Source organism: Mangifera indica, chromosome 11 (genome assembly GCF_011075055.1).
Source record: "Mangifera indica cultivar Alphonso chromosome 11, CATAS_Mindica_2.1, whole genome shotgun sequence".
Taxonomy (NCBI): Eukaryota; Viridiplantae; Streptophyta; class Magnoliopsida; order Sapindales; family Anacardiaceae; genus Mangifera; species Mangifera indica.
The window spans coordinates 9,259,323-9,273,717 of record NC_058147.1 but is presented as its reverse complement, the minus strand read 5'-3'; the positions used below and the strand labels follow the sequence as shown (position 1 = coordinate 9,273,717).

General features: G+C 36.2%; 1 protein-coding gene across 2 annotated transcripts; it reads right to left on the bottom strand.

Annotated features, from left to right (window-relative positions):
* Positions 1 to 10,074: 10,074 nt before the first annotated feature.
* Positions 10,075 to 13,755, bottom strand: LOC123228586 (sucrose transport protein SUC2-like). Of its 2 annotated transcripts, XM_044653995.1 has the most exons (5): positions 12,375 to 13,755; positions 10,770 to 10,833; positions 10,625 to 10,668; positions 10,308 to 10,532; positions 10,075 to 10,220 (listed from the first exon to the last, which is right to left on the bottom strand). In XM_044653995.1, the coding sequence occupies exons 1-4, from the start codon at positions 13,614 to 13,616 to the stop codon at positions 10,356 to 10,358; spliced, it is 1,527 nt and encodes a 508-aa protein (XP_044509930.1). In that variant the 5' UTR covers positions 13,617 to 13,755; the 3' UTR covers positions 10,075 to 10,220; positions 10,308 to 10,355. The 2 variants fall into 2 exon arrangements, with proteins under 2 accessions (XP_044509930.1, XP_044509929.1); XM_044653994.1 differs by having other exon boundaries at positions 10,075 to 10,532.
* Positions 13,756 to 14,395: the final 640 nt, after the last annotated feature.

Sequence of the window (14,395 nt, the reverse complement as noted above, 5' to 3'; positions counted from 1 at the left end):
AGGCATCTGTTGATGACTTCGAATTGACCATCCATTTATGGATGGTATGCAAAACTCATTTTCAAATGTGTGTTTGACATCTTGAAAAATTCGTGCCAAAAATAACTAATAAAGATTGGGTCCCAATTACTAATGATAGTTCTTGGCATTCTATGTAATTTCACTACCACATCTACAAATTTTTTAGTCACTATTTTTACAGTGAATGGATGAGCTAAAGCAAGAAAATGAGCTGACTTACTGAGGTGATCCACTGCAACAAGAATTGTGTTCTTGTCATTGGATTGTGGAAGGCTTTCAATGAAGTCCATTATGTTGTCATCCATACTTGACATGGAATTGGCAATGGTTGCAAGAGGCCAGCTGGTGAAAGTGTTTCTAATTAGCTCGTTGGCATACATCACAAGAAGAGACATATTCTTGCACTACTCGATGCATCGATGGCCAATAAAACTGTTGTGCTAGCTGTTTGTAAGTTCTCAGAATGCATGAATGTATACCAATTTATGAGTCATGGAATTCTTGCAAAAGTAGCTTAATGAGATGGGAATTGGGAGGGACCACGACTTGGTTCTTATAGCATACTAGTCCGTTTCACCATGTATATGGAGCTCTTGGCTTCTCAATTGCCAACTTGCCAATTTTTTGTATGTATGGATGGTTAACAACTGTTTCTTTAATTTCATCCCAAATTTGAGCTTGTGAGACAAATATAGTATTAATATAAGGGTTGCCTATTACACATGAAAGTGCATATACGGTTGAATTCTCTTTACTAGGCTTGTAGATTATTTCATAATCATATCCAAGTAGCTTTGACACTTATTTTTGTTGCTCCGGAGTGACTATGCATTGCTCCAAAAAATATTTGAGGTTGCGTTGGTCTATTTGAATAAAGAATTTTCGACCAATTAAGTATGGTATCTAAGTCTGGATAGCTTGGACAATCGCTAGCATCTCTCTAGCATATGTTGACCATGATCTTTTGGACAGTCTTAATGAGCGGCTCATGAAAGCTATTGGGTTGCCTTGTTGAGTCAAAATTGCACCAATCCCATCACCAAAGGCATCAGATTCAATAATGAAAGGTTCATTAAAGTTAGGCATGGCAAATGTTAGAGTGATAGTCATGGTTTGCTTAAGATCTTCAAAGGCAGTTTCTATTTCATCATTCCAACTAAATTATCCCTTTTTTTACAAGTTGGTGAGTGGCCCAGCCAAGATTCCATAATTGCGAACAAACTTCTTGTAGTAACCTGTAAAGCCTAAGAATCCACGTAATTCAGAAATATTATTAGGCTTAGGCCAATTTAATATATCTTTAATTTTCTTTTGATCCATCTTTACTCCTTGCGGAGTAATAATATGACCCAAATATTCCAATTCATGTTGGCCAAATACACATTTGCTGAATTTGACAAAAAATTTATGTTGTTGTAATATTTCAAAAGCCTTACGAACATGTTCAAGATGCACGATCCAATTAAGGTTATAAATCAAAATATCATTAAAAAAAAACTAACACAAACTTGCAAAGGTAAAGGCGAAAGAAGGAATTCATAATGGATTGATAAGTAGATGGGGTGTTACATAAATCGAAAGGCATGACTAAATATTCATAATGACCATTATGAGTACAAAATGCAGTTTTATGAATACCAGTTGGATGTACTCATACCTGATGGTAACCAACTCTTAAATCTAATTTAGTAAAGAAGGTTGCCCCATGAAATTCATCTAGCATGCCATCAACCATAAGAATTAGAAATCGATCTTTAATGGTCATAGTGTTAAGGGCTCTATAGTCAGTGCAAAAGCGTCATGTGTCATCTTTCTTTTTAACCAATAGAACAAGAGATGAGAATGCACTAGTACTCGATCTAATGAGCCCTAATTTTAACATGTCATGAACTTGTTTTTCAATTTCAGCTTTTTGAAAATAGGCATACCTGTAGGTAGGGGTGGATACGAGCCGAGCCAAGCCCGAACACTGTTTAGCTCGTTTTCAGCTCGTTTTTAATCAACTCGATTTTTGGCTCGCTTCGGGCTCGCCGAGCTCGTCAAAACTTATGTTCGTGTTCAGCTCGTTTTATAATTTAAGTGTTCGAGCTCGGCTTGTATCTAACTCGGGCTCGTCTCTAATAGCTCGGGTTCGCTCAACTCGGGTTTGGGCTCGTATTTTAGGCTCGTCAGCAGTTAAAATACATATAAATTTCTCATAGGAGCAAATATTTTCAGTGAAACAGAAAAATAGAAAGGATTAGACAGCCATAGAAGTAATTTCATAATAAATACATTTTTGTAATTTCACATACATAGATGGGGTTAAGTTTCAGTATGCTCATTACAACCACTAATCAATACACAGACCAACTCCTACCTCAGCTACTGACTTTTCTCTGCAATCTCCTTTTTCAGCTTGACCAAGTTGCTGCTCTCCAACTACAATACATATATCTCCATTTATATATGGCAGCAAAAGAGATTGGAATGTAAATTTGAACACAAAAGCTTGAAAAAATAAAATTTAATATTAGAATGACTGTAATATTAACCCATATAGAGGAAGATATAGCAGACATAAATGTTTCAAATCATTATTGATGTTATACGACATGCTTGGAAGCAAATGGCAACAATAAAAAATAAGAAAATGAAAGACATATATATATATGCTAAGTACACATATATGTGAGTCAAATGGGAATTTTCCGAAACAACCTTGATTCTTGAAAAAAAAAAAACAATATATTACTTCAGTAAGCCTAAAAGAAAATCGCTTCAAGCAACAGTATACGGGAAATACTACCAGAACACATCACGTTCTAGTAACATTACTTGAGTTCTCATACAAATAACATGTAAAAGCAATTACATATTTTTAATCATGAGACATATATGAACATAATTTGTTCTTATTTGTATGAGAACATTGCATTACCTCTGATACGTGACTGTTTAAATGTCTAGCAATATTCCAATCTCAGTCTCTTCGTCCTCAATCTTCAAGAAAGCACATGACATGGTTTATTAAATCGATTGTAAAAATCATAAATAAATAAGTATATGAAGTTAAAGTTATACCTGTATTGATTTTTTCACTCGATGTTTGGCTCGAATCCAATCACCTCCACACATAAGCATACTTACAGTTTTTGGTGTTAGAAATGCCCTATACGAGTCAATCACTCTACCCCCAACACTAAAAGCACTTTCTGAAGCAACAGTAGAGATCGAAACTGCAAGAATCTCAGCCATCATATGTGACAAGATTAGAAACTTGGTTTGATTAACAGACCACCAATGAAGTACATTAAATTTTTTTGTCTCTGCACCCTCTGATGTCTCAAACTCAAAGACACCGGATTCGAGGTACATTGTCAACTCTGACTTTTCGGCAGCTTCAGCTTGACTTTTCTTACGGTGTGCTTGCCATTGCAATACAATATCAGAATCATCTATCATTCCATGTGAAGATATGGAACTGGAATGTATTCCTACAATATTTTTTTATTAAAAACATGTGACTATAAATTAATTTAAAACTTTAAGAATTATGATATAACAATTAATATTAATGTATAATGAAATTATATACCTGAAGTAGATGATTGCATATGTGATATAGGGGCGAGGGATGGGTTGTCTATTGATAAAAGTTCCACATACTCATGATATAACTCTTTCAATGTATGGCGTAGGTTGTCAAGCTCAATCTCCGCATCATATTCCCCATATAAAACGGGATAAGCAAACTTTATAAACTCTAATTTATACCCACAATAACAAAAAATTTACTTAGATCACTAGTAATAACAATATACTAATAATCAAGATAATTACCTCGGATCCATAACGATTGCGACTGCCATGAGTAGGTTAACCTCTCCCCAATATTTGTCAAACTTTACCATCATCAATTTAACCATTGAGGCCACAACAGGATCAAATTCTCTATCCTTTAACAACTTTTTTACTTTGAAAACCTCCATGAAATACAAGTTAGTTGTTGGATAGTCAGTTCCTGATACAATCTTACTTACATTATTAAAAACTCTTAAAAAGTCACAAACTCTAGCCAATTTTTTGCATTCAATCTCATTTGGTAAATACTGCAAATAGTTTCCATCTTTAGCTCCGTATCGCGGCCATACTTCTCGAAAAATCAATGTCACATTCAACATATTATATGTGCTATTCCATCTAGTGGGACAATCCAAGACCAATTTCCTTTCTTTAATCCCACAAATTTTAGCAGTGCTTGCAAAGTCTCGTTGTCTAACCTCACTTGCACGTACATATTTCACACTATCCCTTACTTTATCAATAATATCCTTAATTTCATTAATACCATCTTGAACAAGAAGATTAATGATATGAGTCGTGCATCTAATGTGAAATAAATTTCCCCCAGAAACTAGAGATCTATCCATCTTAAAATCTTTCTTCAATGATTTGATACACTTGTCATTCATTGATGCATTGTCTACAGTGATAGTGAACACCTGTTAACATAGCATCAAGACACATATAAATTTAAGTGTTGTCATTTTTCATTGATAAGCAAAATAAACAAATTTCACCTTACCTTATTCTGAATACCCCAATCTTAGAAGCAATTGTACAAAGCCTGTGTAATAGTTTCCCCATTTCTTGGAAGAGGCACATGGACAAAGCTGATTATGCGTTTATTTAATATCCATTCTTGATCCACCCAATGTGCGGTTATAACCATATATTCAATGTTTTGTGCATCTGACTTCCATAAATCAGTTGTCACACTTATCTTTCTTAACTCTTTAAAAAAAATTTTCAATTGTTTGGCTTCAGCTTGTACAACTCGATCACAGTCAGATTTTACTTGTTTTCTGCCTATTCTCTCATTAATGGTTGTAGAATACTACAAAAATAATTGAAGCCAATATGTTCAACAAAGGAGAATGGCAATTCATCAATCAGAATCATGTGAGCTAATGCCTCACGGATCTGCATATTGAATCACGATAATAGTTAATTATTTTAACAAAAATTAGGATGAAATCGATAGAAAATAACCAAACAAGTTACTTAAATATTTAAAACATACCATATCGTGATTATACTTTGCGTTCGATCTCATAATGGGTGGAGTGAGGAGGCCTGGGCAATTTTCTTCTATTGGTTGAAAGTTCAACAACATTTGTCCCTTCGAATAACTCTGTTTCCCCATTGCCTTTTTTCGCTTGACACATTGTCTCATATGACGACAAAGGTGTGTTGTTGAATGTGTTTTCTGTAGTTTTAACCTTTTATTACAGAACTTACATACAACAAATCGTACATCCCCTACCATTATAATCATGTCTTCAGGAAAACACTCCCAAACAACAGAGGTCTTTTTTTTCTTGCTAGACGGGATAACTGGAGGACTAGGTGAGCTAGATTTTCCTTCAGACATTATATCTTCCCGCTCACCAACATCTTCTTTAGACTTTTCATAATCTTCTATAAATGTAGTTTCTACTTCTGCATTCTCAACAGAATCACACAAATGAGATCCCTGAATTGTTATTCCCTTCCTTTTTACCGACCTTGATGAATGGGAACGTTTCTTTCCAGTTGCAGTTGATAAATAAGAGGAACCTCGACTAATATTTTTTTGGTGCATTTACATTCAAGACATAGATAATTTAATAGCAAAAACAATTATATCACAATGAATAATATAATGAGTACCATAAGAAGTTCAATTAAGCTAAAATAAATTAAATTTGCAAGGAATTTGGCATGTTGAACAATAAACTTCATTTAATCCCTGCTGTAAAGTGAATATAGAAGTGTAAAGTGAATAAGATCAATTACATTTTGTTTTTGGTGTGTGTGTGTGTGTGTGTATATATATATATATATATATATTACTAACAACCCAAATGTAAAAAAAAGAAAAAATCAAATTCCCAAGGTTTATATGTGCTTCCGTAAATTACTCTCCAGTTAATATGCCTTTCATAAATTCATCTCCAATTCATTCCTAAGCCATTAATTTATATAAATAAAACTTTAAAAAATCAATAAAAAAATATAACTTATTATCGTTATGCATTTTTAAGGAATAATAAAATAATTATATGACTTAGAGCCGGCTCGAAATCTGGCAAGCCTAACCCGTTTTCCAAGACACATCAGGATGTAAATTACTCTTGTTTGATAAATAATTAAACAGAGCAGTAGAGAAGAAAGGTGGAAAACCTTGTCGGCGGCTGAACAGTAGAGAAGAAAGGTGGAAAACCTTGTCGGCAGCTGAATAGCAGAGAAGAGCAGCAAAGAAGAAAGGTGGAAAACCTTATCGGCGGCTGAACAGCAGAGAAGAAAGGTGGAATGGAAAACCTTGTCGACGTATTTTAGTTTCAACTAATATTTTCGGCAAAAAAGAATAAAGAACAACAGAAAAAATATTAGGTTTGTTGCTTTAGTTTCTTTAATTGCTTCCAATTTCCAAACGGCAGCGTTTTTTATTTTAATAGAATAGAAGCCAGTAAAGCAAAGCAAACTTTTTATATAACTGCTGCAAAATAAAAAGTCAACGCAGAAGAAGCCATATATAATACCGCCAGCCTCCAACGAACAATATTAATAACGAGCTCAACTCGGCTCGTCGAGCCAGCCGAGCCGAGCATTCCTCTGTTCGGGTTCGGGCTCACGTTCGTTTCTTGATTTTTGGCTCTGTTCGGGTTCGTGTTCGCGTTTGCTTAAAACAAGCTCGTTTCGGGCTCGTTCGAGCTAAGCTCGTTTCGAGCCCGAAAAAGCTCGCCTCGAATCCAGCCCTACCTGTAGGGTCTCACATTGATGGGCTCGGTTCCTTCTTTGAGCGTAATGTGGTGGTCAATTTCCCTTATTGAAGGAATTTGGTTTGGTTCCTGGAAAATGTTTGCAAAGGTGTCCAATTATGACTGCATATCCGGATAAATATCATTTTGTGGCATCTTTGCTTCAGTTAGTAAGCAAATAGTAAACATTGAATTTCCTTGGTGCAATTCCTTTGAAAAAGTTTTCATAGATGTGGACTGGATGGGCTGAACATCTATTCCTTATAGTTTTTGAGTTTGATTATTCCATTGGAATTGCATAGCCATTTTATCCAATTACACTCCACTGAGCCTAATTGCTCAAACCATTGAACTCCTAACACTAAGTCTAACCTATTATTGGCAAGGAGTAAAGTGTAAAGAAGAAAGGAATACCTTGGAGCAACAAATGGACATTTTCAAACCTCCCTTGACATTTTAATGGAGCCCTATTAGCCACTGTCACAGTGAATGGTTGAGTTGGTACTACTGGAAGTTACAACCACATAGCCATTTTTTCACTAATAAAATTACGAGTGGATCTGCTATCAATAAGGACAACCATTTCATGATTCCCAACTTTGGTCATGACTCTCATGGTTCGTGAAGTTGACCACCTGGTGAGTGCATACAGCAATATTTCAGGTTTATCTTGTATCTTGGCTATGGTCTCGCCTCCGTCATCTCCATTGCTTGAATTAGAGTCTTCTTCCAACAACAAAAGCTAAGGTTTGCAACACTTATGACCTGGAGTAAATTTTTCATTACAATTGAAACAGAGGCCTTGAGTTCATCGTTGTTGCATCTCATCCCAAGAAAGACGTTTCATAGGTGAGGTTGGATTAACTTTTGTTAGCAAAACAAAGTTAACTTAGGTGCAATTAGAGTGTGGCGACCTTGTAAATTTCTGTTGGCGAGTTAGTCGTTCATCCCGCATCTGTGTTAGGCTTATCGTTTCTTTCAATGACTTCGGTTTGAACATTCAAATACCTTCCACAATTTTCGATTTAAGACCCCTTATAAATGTTCCTATCAATGCCTTTTGTGTCCATCCGTGCAGATGGTTCCCTAGCTTCTCAAATTCTTTTTGATAGTCTCGTTAAGAACTTACCTGTTTTACTCTTGATAAAGCTTCATCAAAGTCCTCACACTCTGTTGGTCCGAATCGAGCCCATAGTTCTTCCTTAAAAACTGCACACGTGACTTCCTTTTTTTCTTCTTTGTAAGCTCGCCGAAGCCATTGCCACCATTGGTTTGCTTCACCTTCAAGATGGAACGATGCTAATGACATCTTTTGAGCATGAATGGTGCCTTGGAACACAAAGAACTGATCCACTTTGCTGAGCCATTTAGTAGGGTCATCTCCCTAGTATCTTGGAAAGTCAAGTCTAGCTAGTTTGGTTGAGAACAGAGGTCTCCCCCCTTCTGTATTTTCCCTAATTTATTCTCTGTTGTTGCGTGTCTGACCATTATGGTCGTTAGTGTTGCTGTTGGACCCTTCTTTAGTTGAAAGCATAGCTTCCATTAGTTTAGTAAGGGTGTTCTCTATTTGGTGAAACTTGTCAATAATCCCAAGCTCCATCCGACTCATACTATCTTGAAGTCCTCCTAGCCCTGCTTAAAGATTTTCAATTCTTTCCTTATTGGTTGTCATTGCGTTGTAGCTCTGATACCAATAATAGGTCACAATCAAAGCTACTATAATTTTTATGTAAACAGGATTCTACTTATGGTGAGAACAGACCACAATAATTTTTTGTAGAATGAACTTGTTTTATTACTGCATAACTCTTGAGTTTAAATACATAAGAGATAACTAACTCTTCCTAAACTTACTACAATAATTACTTTAAATTAGGACTCTAACAACGGTAAGAAACTAAATAGCTGACACTTATTTAAACAACAAACTAACAGAACTGGACTCATTCCTCTACTAATAGTGGAAGAAGTCTTCTTGAGATTATGCAATTATTCCATCAAATCCTCGACTTTTTGCATGGCTCCTACACTTCTCTTTTCACGTCCCACGTACACCATGCATGTTACATGCACAATTGTAACCATATATCATAAACCTTGGGTTCTTGATGGGCACACGTTGAGATCTTCTTGGCTTAACACTTTGTAAACAGAATTAGGCTGGACAAAGATGAATTAATCTGGTTGCTGCTATGTAGCTTGGATATATGTGTCACTAGAATAGTTTGGTGGTGGGTATTTTTAAGTTAGAGTTTTGTCATTTAAAAGGAAGCTTAAGAGTAGAATAGGTGTTATAGGATTTTGAAAAGACGATTTTAAAGGTTGAAAATAATAACTTTTGGCTGTTTGTGGTCTTGATTTAAATATGTAATACTAAAGAGGTTAAAAGATGGTGATACTAATATGGATCTTCGGCTCAGTCTCACATAGGGTAAGAATTTATTATAAAGAGAGATTTGTATCAACCAAAAGCTCTGCAACAGCATTGGTTGCTGGGAACTCTTTATTCTAAATGGCAATGATCCAATTTATAGACTTTAATTAACCACCAGGGCAATCTTAGAATTATCAAGCCTGTAAAGAGGATTAACAATGTTTCCACACAAAGTCGCAATGGCTCATACGCTTCAAATCTGTAATTGTTTGCCAATGGGCAATAAATTAACAATGCTGTATCATTCTCGAAAATTAGTCTTAGATCCTGCTCTTTTCCTCTTGCATAGCTATTAGCCTTAGTTTCCTTTTTGTTTGTTTGGCCAGAAAAACCGGCAAGCATTGCCGGTTTAAATAAAGCCTTATAAGCATATGAGTCATGTTTTCCAGGTACATTTTTTCTAATTATCTTTAGTTGGTTTTCATTCAAACAAGCATAAGTTGAATGCAATATGTGTTTAACATGTTTTTTATTTGTAAACTTGACTGTTAGTACAGTCTCCTTTTTGTTTTATCATTGGTTAATCTTCAAAGCCAAAGAATAGGCATTTATCGCAAGCGCACAAACCCATTCTTCTTCCCCTGATTTCAATTTTTCGTTGCTGTCATCATTGTTTTAGATGATCAAATCTACTTTGATTTTGAAAGTATAGTAAAAGTAGATAATCTAACCCAGTGAAGAATACAAGAATACAAATTGGAAATTGCCTTGTATCACTCCATTTCCATGGAAGATATTTTTTCTTCCCCTTCCAATTTGATTTCCATTTCTTCTGTTTGCATGTGAATTAATCTGCACTGAGTTTTTGTTATGTTCATGTACAAGTGATGAAAATTACTGATAATGTCTATATTATTAAAAAAAATGTGATGATATCACATTTGTACATACACCGTAATCAAACAGATAAACGGATAAACATAACATACGTGATTCAATCAAAAAGGCTAGCCATGCCTGCACTGAAGACCGGAGTTTGTCTACGAAGACACAGTTTTATGGTTAGCTTATTTGCACTTGAAGATGCCGCATGTCTCTACGCTACAACTAATTTGCATTACACTTACCTAAAACAAAAGCTTTCAAGCTTCAACTAACAATGGATCCCACATAAATTAATGGAATCCAACCACTGGAGATTTATCTGCTGAATGATCGGGCGGCGGCGATGGCAGCAAGGACAGTGCAAAGATGCCGCTTGCTGCGGCGGAGACAGCGCCGGCTATAAAAGCAGGCATGTTGCCACCTCCGAAAAGATCATCAAAGGGTCCTCCAACTAAAGATACCACCATCTGTAAGACCCAATAATCCATGAGCAATTTTGCAAGAATTAGAGATGTTAATTAAATGGGTCGAATCAAACTCTACAGGAAAACATATATACCTGTGGAATAACTATGGCCAAGTTAAGAACTCCCAAGGAAAGCCCTGTAAATAGGAAAAAACATCAAATGAAAACTAGTAGGAAGTTGTAAATATAAATTAGAAACAAATTCTTAAATGGGTGGAAGTGGAAGAAATTTTTATACCTTGACCAGCAGCAGAAGATCTGCTGAATATGGATGCCAAAGCAAATGGAACACTGAAAGTTATCTGCATAATTGGAAGAAGAGTTTTCAATATTCAACTGTAATTAGAAATTAAGTCAACTTATACCATTAATAGCTCAAAAAAAAAAAAACAAAACAAAACAAAGGATTAATTTGGATTATTTACACGATATAGTTGCAAATATCATTGGACTCATAAAAGTACTCATAGAAAGCATTAATAATAATTTAGATTGATTAAATTTGATTTTAAATAAGGCCAAAAGACTATCCCCAAGTTTAGCTGCATTGTCAAAGTTACACCATAAGGTTTGAAAAACCCAAAATCTTACATGTTAACCAACTGGGATTAAAATTTTCTATTAGAAGTAAGGATAAAATTGTTATTTTACTAATAATATTAAAAAAAAATTATTATATTTTTCCTTCTTCAGTTTTAAAAACTAATATTTTACCCCTCCTAAAGGCTTTTAACTTTAAAAGGTCACATTCCCCTTCAAAACCTAAGAATTTTTTTCTTCCCCTTTAATCGCTTTCTCCGATAATTTGGAAATGACGATAACAAAGTCTCCTCATTGATAAACAGATTTGGGTGAAGAAATTTCATATCTTTTCGCCGACGAAAAGATCTAGCTCTCTTCCTCGATCTCTGATGAAGAGATTCTAGATCTCTTCGTCTCAGACAAAGAGATTCCAAATTCCTTCAAAGACGAAGAGATCCAAAATCTCTTCACCCAGATTTTGTGATCCATTTTAGATTTGTTTACGTGTGTCGACCAACAGTTTAAGGTAGAGAGGGGAGATCGTCGGCACTAAAGATGGTGGTCAGAGAGGTAAAAAAAAAATATGAGGGGAAAATGTGACTTTTCAAATTAAAAAACTTTTAGTAGAGGTAAAGTTAATTTTTAAAACTTAGAGAGGAAAATATAATGAATTTTATATTTTTTTAATATTATTAGTAAAATGATGATTTTACTGTTATCTCTAACAGAAAATTTTAACAGCAATTATATTATGAATAAGATTTCAAGTTTTTTAAACTCAACAAGCATAAGGCTTGGAACGGAGGTAAACTTAGGTAGGATATAGTCCTATGGCCTTTAAATAATCATAAGAAACAAAGGTGGTACAAAGTAAAAATAGAAAAACAGGAATTGAAAGCACCGAATAGAACCCAATTATTTTCCAATCAAATCTTTCGACTTGGGAACATTCAAATAGCTTAAGAGAGAAGAGAACTTTTCAAAGAGAGCGACAAAATTATTTAATTTTATTTGCTAAAGAGAGATTAATTTTAGCCTTTATTATGCAAGTGCTTATGAGTAGAATGAGCCAAAAAATAGTATTTTCTGTTTTAAAATTAATTAATTAAATTAGTAGAGCAAATTATGGTTCAACTTTATTTTTTTTAAAATTAATTAAGAGGAAATGCTGCGTCAAAGACCCAATTATAATTTATCACAAATATCAATGAAATAAAAAATAAGATAAAAGCAAAAAAGTATTCATTTTCTAGGAGAAAGCCACGGTAATAATAACAATAAATTTAATTTAATTTAAGATTTAAAATCTCATGAAACTTACCGCTTGAGGGATCCCCAACACGGTGAAGATAGCCAAAGCGCCAACTTTCACACCCACCTCTGGAGCCAAAACATGACCGTTGGCAGCCATCTCCCGCCGCTTAGACTCCGCCAGTTTAGTGATCAAAAGCGTCAAGGCCAAACAAAACGCCAGCAAAAAATTGACAATCCCCCACAGCCTCTTCACGCCACCAACTGCACGTGCCAAATACTCAACCCCGAGAGACGTCAGCCCCAGAAGGATGGCGTTTAACATCAGCCCCAAGGCTCCCGCGCGCACGCCCGCATTGTACAGTCTCAGCTCCTCCGCGTTTCCATTGGCGTTCCCGCCGTAAACCTCCCGCCCCATCCAGTCTGTGTCGAACAGCAAGAACGGGAACCATGCAATCCAGTTGAGCGCCGTGACGAGAAGTAGAATCCACATGGGTCTTTGTAAGCCCTTTAACGCAACAAAAATTTCTTTTAAAAATGGCTCTTTTGAGGACCCTCCCCCTTCTCCAAGCTTGTCACCGCCCTCGTTGACGGCTTTATCCGGTGACCAGGGACTTTCCCGCACATAAGTGAGAGCCACAGTGGTTAGCGTAAACAGGAGAGTTATAGAGAGGATGAAACAAGTCTTTAGATTCGCGCAGTAAGTATCACATGATTTTGTTTTTGTAAACGGGAGCATGTGGTAGAGGTGAGTGTAGGAGCCAGCCGCATAGCCAAGAACATTACCGACCGCCATGAAGAAGGAGTAAAAATTGTTGGCGGCACGAGTTTTCTTATGATCGCTGCCGGACAGATCCGCCAGAAACGCCCGGCAGGGGCCCTGCAAGGTGTTGTTGGCGACATCTAGCATCCAGAACCCGAGAACGAAGATGGCGATAGCCCGGGGTTTGACCTGCCGGGAGACAGAGTCCCCAAACAGGTGTCCAAAATCAGCTGCGAAGCCGATTAGGACAACAGCAATGCCGACGAGAATAGCTCCTGCAACAATGAAGGGTCGGCGGCGGCCGAAACGGGAGGTGCATGTATCACTATGAAACCCCACAATAGGCTGCACCACCATCCCGGAGACGGGGCCGCAGAGCCAAATAAGGGAAGCCCATTTGTGAGGAATTCCCAGAAGCTGAACGTAGGGAGTAAGTAAAGAGAGCTGAAGTGCCCAGCCGAACTGGACCCCAGCAGCAATTGAGGCCACTGCTACAATCTTTTTATACGACTGCGACTGTGGCAGCTGTTTCTCAAGCTGAACCTCCATGTCTTTTTCTATGAAAATGAAGCGAAGGAGAAGAAGATAAGAGAAATATTGTTACTGAGTTTGTGGGATTTGGATGAGAATTTATAAGGGAAATAGAGTTCCGTTGAGTTGCATGAGGGGCTGCAACTGGCGAGATTTGGGAAGAAGGCTTATCCGAGACCTGATTTTTGTCTGAGAGTGAATAGCGAGGGGGTGGTGGGGGCACAGAATCAGAGGGCACACGTGGAGGCCAGTAATAAATAGTAATTAGTGGAAATTTAATACGGTGAAGACTTTGGCCTTTGGGTGTTTCATTCTTTTGGGAGGGTCTGTTTTTATGATATTTGGGAGACTATATAATCGATAAGAGCAGAAGAGAAGATTCAAACATTGTTTATAATTGCGAGTATTAAATGATGTTTGCATGGATGAAATTGTTGGTCAATTTCACCCTAAGTTTAACACAAATCTCTCCTGTCCTAGTGTTTTTACAAAAAACATTTGACCCCACAAAATATTTTAAAATTTTATAGCATCAATCCTTATGGTATAGTATTTATTATCGGATCATTTGATAAGAGATTTAGAAGCAGAATTATTGGCCTTTAAAACACATTTGACCCCACAATTACCTATAAAGTAGATTTGCACATATAGATTTCATATACGAAGGTTGTATATTAAAGTTCTTACCTAGGCCGAAAGACACTTTCCATCTTTCATGGAATAATAACATTGGTACATCATTAAAATTATATATCTTTATTTTAAATAAATATATATTAGATATATATTATTAT